The 6,205-nt window shown below is 36.6% G+C and overlaps 1 protein-coding gene across 2 annotated transcripts in view; it reads left to right on the top strand.

Annotated features, from left to right (window-relative positions):
- PBX3 (PBX homeobox 3) overlaps positions 1-6,205 on the top strand; it is a 214,428-nt gene that overhangs the window by 158,927 nt on the left and 49,296 nt on the right. For both annotated transcript variants that reach the window (XM_032306234.1, XM_032306235.1), the window contains exon 3: positions 2,282-2,523. In XM_032306234.1, coding sequence (XP_032162125.1) covers positions 2,282-2,523 — 242 coding nt within the window. The remainder of the gene's footprint in view (positions 1-2,281; positions 2,524-6,205) is intronic.

Here is a 6,205-nt window from a genome sequence, read left to right as displayed (position 1 = left end):
AGGGAAAATGGTATACCAGCTAAAAATACATACTTATTTTTATTTGTGTCCACTACTGTTGACTTTAACGGTTGCTTCCTGTTGGTGTGGTAGTATTGGTTTATATACCTATTAGCAATGTATAAAAGTGCCATGTCTTTGCATTTCTTCCTGATGAATTTCCTTCTTCTCTCTCCCTTATAGTCTGCTTCCTTGTGTTTTAAGTCACTGTACTGCCACACTTGTGCAGGGAAGTGTAATAATTTTGACTATGGATGTTCATCTACTATTAAAGAACTTCACCAAATAACCATAGGAAAAAGATCAGTATGTATAAATATGAGGGAGAAAACTGGAAACCTGGAGGGACCTTGAAGGTAGATTAAAAAAAGAAGCCCACGTCTCCAGGAGAATCACCGGTGTCTGTATAAATACAAAAGAGAAATAGTGAGCACACAAAAGTGTGAGCAAAAATTGAGTTGAAAAAGGAGAAACTTAAGGGCCTCCCGACAAATAATATAAAATGAACCCGAGCCCAGAGTGCAAGAGAAGAGGCTGGTCAGTGAGTCCTCACTGCATGCCAGATGCACAGAAAACGGTATGTGGAACTACAGGCATGTCGAGGACACGAGATTTTGACATCTAACAAAGTGAATTAGAAGGGAAGAAAATTAAAGACGTTAAATTAAAAATGCCAGCATAGCCAGTATTTACCAGATCTAGGAGAAATAGCAAATACATGTTTTTCTATTTTTAATTATCAGCAATGTTGATACTGATACTGCTTTTATCTTATTTAAGAGAGTTTCCTAACTTTCTGGTTCCCTAAATGAATTTATTGTCTTAGTATATTACAGTTTTCAGACCTTATTTATTTGACTCTGAACAGGCAACAGATATAATTTTAAATTATTGTGAGTTAGTTTTATTACCCAGTTGAAATTATTCTGAAGTATATTTTTAAATGAAAGTGACAGCTTTAGAGTGTTTTGAGGGAGGAAATTAAAGTTGTGCATTTGCGTTAAGACAACCAAGAGCTCTGTCATGCTGTGGGTGTAATTCAGGACATCTAGGAATGAAATCTGTTCTTAAAAGAATTGATGGTAGTTTTAGGTTAGCATATAAAATCACGGAGCTGGTGCTCAGTTGAGTACTTGGCAGCTTATAGATGTTACTGTCATGTAAGTTACACTAGACACAAGAGTGTGCACCACTGTGGATAAACAACAACAGCCACAGACGAAAAAGGCAGAATCCAAACGCAGACATGCAAGATGCCAACTTCCCCGCCTCCCTCTTCCCCAGGATGCCTTGTAACTAGTGTGGGGAGCCTGCTTTTAAACAGATTTACAGAGGTTAATTGGGCTGGGATATTTTAGATTATGTTACACATTAATGAAAATGCTGATTTTGAGCTGTCATGACTCCAGTGCTTTTTATACCATGATAATTATTTTAAAACTTTGTCTTCTGTGTTGTTGAAAACATCTTGGCAGAAAGCCTATGTGACCTGATTAAACCTATGAATTGTCAGCTGTGATCTATAGTTCTCAGATGAGGTTGCTGACTGGGCATCACTTAGGAAGTTCTTGATTTAAAAGCAAAATTAGATTGAGACTACTGTTTGCCATTCCAGTGGTACATTTTTAATACTCTATTTAGGGTCCTGATTTCACAGTTTACAGGCAATTGGTTAACATATTCATTCACTAATATATATTTTTAAAGCATAGCTAATTACCTCATGATGTATGAATTTCTTTCTCCCCCTGAAATTACACAATGGAAACTCCCATCTAATCCTGTTTGTTTTCTAATTTTTGTATATAGTTTGTGAATCAGTTATTCTATGGGATTTGGGATTTCAAATTCTGTTTCTCCAGCCGTACAGAGAAGCAAAATAACTACCTTTAGATGTGTTTGTTTATGTCCTTGGGATTATTATTTTTTTTCCTTTCTCAAAATCCCAAATTTTTTAACCCCTTCTCATTTTATGCTTAAATCCTTGAAATTTGGGAAGATTGATGTTAGTGTATTCTGAGAAGCCAGGGTTACCTTTTTCCAGGGATCCAATCTAGGATAATTAAAAGGAGGTAATAATAGAAATTCTGGGATGCATGTAAATATTCTCTTGAAAAGAGTTTTCATACTTATGCTTATTGATGAATGTGAACAAAGAAATTCTCAGCATGAATCGTAGTACACTGATGTTGTTTGATCATTTTCTCAAATAAACAAAAATACTCACACGATTTGTCCTGTTTCTCGCTTCTTCTCTCTCTGTCTCTCTCTTCCCTTGAAGGTCTCAGCATCAGAGGAGCCCAGGAGGAGGACCCTCCCGATCCCCAGCTAATGAGACTGGACAATATGCTTTTGGCAGAAGGGGTTTCAGGTCCTGAGAAAGGTGGGGGATCGGCGGCAGCAGCTGCAGCCGCGGCAGCCTCTGGAGGTTCTTCAGATAACTCTATTGAACACTCAGATTACAGAGCCAAATTGACCCAGATCAGACAAATCTATCACACAGAACTGGAGAAATATGAACAGGTCAGCAGCCGCCACTCTCATAGTCCTGCACAAACCCTCTGTTGCTCTTCTATTAGACTGCGCTAACCGATTCTGAGGGCTGTGAGGGGTAGGTGTTAACACAAGGAGTGAAATAAATAAGGTCAATGCAAAAACCCAAGTGGATTGTTGGATTCATGAAATAAAGTCCCTTTGAGATTTCAGAGGTGAAGGGAAACCTATTTTGTCCCATCTACTTGTTCTAGTTTTATTCATTCCTCACATTCCCGTGCCCTTACTACCACACCTGCAACCATCCTTCCCCTCTAACCTCGCTGCTTGGTGCCCTTCAAAGCACTGGATAATTAACATTTACACACTGGCCTTGTTCATGAGTTCTAACAACTTTTAAAGGGAAGCACTGCACAGGGAGCTCTTCCTCTTGTGCTCTGAGCTCCAGAATCCTCCCAGGAATTAATTCTGATGGACTGTGCCAGACTGTAGGGGAGGGAGCTACTGGCACAAAGTAAGCAGGTTCTGGCCTTTCTCTCAGAAGAGGAGACTCCTAGGATAATTATAGATACCTTGGAGCAGAGAATACTGGGCATTGTGTGCTAAATTCCTGAGTAGATAGGGGATGAGGATTAAAAATGCTGTCCTCAGCAATTACGTCAAACATACTTCATTGAATCTAAGCTATCTTTAATTTTAAGCTGTGTCATTGTTTATGTACCACCAAGAAAAAAGTTAACACTACCCAACTGAACTGTAACATGCTGTTGACTGTAGTATGTTCCATACTTCACAAAGATGTTAAAAGGTGGGAAAAAGAAGTCTTAGATTCAATGAAATCATGAAAAATGTTGGTAGTTCATTTTCAACTTATTTTTATTGTTAGTTTCAACCTAAAAACCTGTTTAGTTTGACAGACTTTTCACTAGCAGGTAATTTAAAAACAAACAAACACACAAACAAACATTTTTATGGAAATATTTAAATGTACCCCCAAATAAAGAGAATATTATTACGTTGACTTGGGTGAAATTGCCAAGCTTTAGGTCAAAAACAGTTGTGTACTTGCAGTTTTATAGAGCTCTGCCTAGATGCCCATCACCCAGATGCATAATATCAGTATTTTGCCAGTCTTATTTTGCTTGTTTCTCTCTCTTTCACACACACACACACACACACACACACACACACACCTTGTTTTGGTTTTGGCGGGCTATTTTAAAGCAAGTCTTAAGCATCATATCGTTTCACTAGCAAATACTTCATTGCATAGCCAGACACTTCATGAAGTCCAGACACTTTAATGTGATGTGGGCATCCTGGCCAGTTTTATTACTGGTTTTTCTTCTGAGTTCCCTGCATAGTTTCAGTTGTATATGTTATTTTTTTCATTGCCTTCTCAAATATTCTGGATATGGTGGTATTAAGCAAATGTTGGACTCTGTTCCAGAGGTGAGTGTGTTTTGAGGGAGGGTAGAAAGTTTATGTAGCTTGATGTTAAAATCCAATATAAATTAATATTATAAGATATTGCTGCCTTTTTTTCATCCTGCATAGTACTTTCTGGAATCTCAAACTATATCTCTAGCCTCATTCATAGGGATCATTTTCAGTAGAAGAAGTGCAAATAAGAATTTTGGAAAAATTATCTTATATATGTACACGTAAAAAATGGAGCTTTCTGATTTGACATATGAATAATTGAGAGTGAACAAAAGAAGTCTTGATTGAAAAAGTTGCCCTGAGCATAAACAGAAGAAAATGGTTCCAATTTGTAGTATAATCTTAATTGCATAACTTTATGTTAAATATATCTATACATACTTACTAAATAAATACCACTATTCACCTTGCATGGAAAGATCCATAGTATTAGGGGCGAAATGACCCGACTTTTTGGATAAAGAATTAAGGCGGTTCCCTTACTGTCTCCTACCAAGTTTCTTCATACCGGCTTCCTTTTTTCTCTCCCTTGCGCTGTTGGAAGTCAGGTGAGGCTGTCATCAATCAGTGTCACCAGGGGTTTTGTTTTGATTTATTTGGGATTGTTTTTGCTTTAAGAATACACACAGGTTCTTTGAAAGTTAATCTGTAGTATGTTCTTTTGGATTTTTTTGGATTCAATATATTCAGAAGTAATGAGTTTTAAAGTGTAATAATGAATCTTATTTCTAGATATATTCAGTAACCTAATAAAAACCACTTAAATATATATTTCCCTGCTCATTTTTTACACTCTCTGAAGGAAAAATACATCCATTTGATATTGCCATAGTTTTCTGGACAAATTAATAGATGGAGTGTGATGACTGGTTGGCTGATTAACAGAATTTCAGTTTACAGATTTCCTTCTGTAGGTTCTGAATTGTTTTAGAAACAGCATAGCAGCATTTAATTCACTTGAGTTTCTGTGGGGTTGGCTTTTATAGCTTTTCTCTCTGTAGTTCCTAAGTTATTTGATCAGTGAGTTTTGATATAAGATAGTCAATTGTTTTTTCCCAAGTCTTTGGGATACAAGTTGTGGGCTCTAACTGGCCTAGACCTTCCAGGGATACGCTTTGGAGCTACTAGGAGGGCTAAGCAGAACTAAGTGAGATGAAAGGGTGGCATTTCCAAGATAGGTGGCATTAAAATTTCCATTTTATAGATGAGAAAATGAGACTCAGGTTGAAAGATTTGTCCAGTGTCACACATCTAGTTAGTGTCAGAATCAGGTATTGAAGTCAATTTCTGACAATATGCCTTCCTTTTCCACTGAATTGTGCTGCTGCTTATATAGAATTGGAAAATAACTCAGTACATTCTGGTTTTCTCTCATTCGCTCATGTCGACTTGTGTTTAGAGTGGGATCAGAGTAGAGAAGGAAAAAACAACTATTTTAATGACTTTCCAGAAATTATACTTTTCCTCCTAAAAGTAAGCATGAGTATTCTGAGTGACAGAGCTTATTAATAATAGGAAGAACATACATGTTAAGGCAGTGGCTTCATCAGAAAATTGCGTTGAGTCTTTTACTGAAAGAAACAAATACTTTGGAATCTTAGAACTATTCACTCTACTGTGTTTTGCAGTGAAGCAGTAATAAAAATGTATCTGAAGCCTGTTTAGATTTAGATTGCCATAAAATTAACAAACACTACCACTGCAGTAAATTAAAGTACCTTATAAACACAGCCACATTTACAAAGCTAAGCAGACTAGAGAGCTATAGTTTGAGCAAAATTAAATCCAAGCTGCAAGGCTCAGTTTTATATGTGTGTTTTAGGAATGGTACGGTCTTTAAAATCCTGTCCTTTTTTTCCTCCAGAAAATGTCCTTTGATCTTGTGTCTTCATTACATAGGCTCAGATATAATGATTTTTGGTGATAACCATCTAAAGTCACTTACAAACACTTTTGAAATATAAGGCCTAGAATATAGAGTAGAATAAGATTCTTGAATATTACTACCACCCAAAATGAATCAAAACTTTTTCACTTTTCAAAAAAAAATTTTATATTTCACTTTTCTTTTGTTGATCCTGACACCCAACAGGGATATATAATTTTCTGAAGTTTGCAGCAACTATCTTATACTTTGGGGTGTACTGCTTCTCTCTTTAGCTAGGAAAAAAACCCTGGTTCCTTCTTTGTCTTTTTGTTGATTAGCTACAAGTTTTGAAGAATGCTTTTACTATACCTTTCAAATATGCTCTTAGGATTAAAGGTCCAA

Source organism: Mustela erminea, chromosome 12, assembly GCF_009829155.1.
Source record: "Mustela erminea isolate mMusErm1 chromosome 12, mMusErm1.Pri, whole genome shotgun sequence".
Lineage (NCBI taxonomy): Eukaryota > Metazoa > Chordata > Mammalia > Carnivora > Mustelidae > Mustela > Mustela erminea.
Note: the sequence above shows the minus strand (reverse complement) of the source record. Positions and strands in the feature narration are given on the sequence as shown.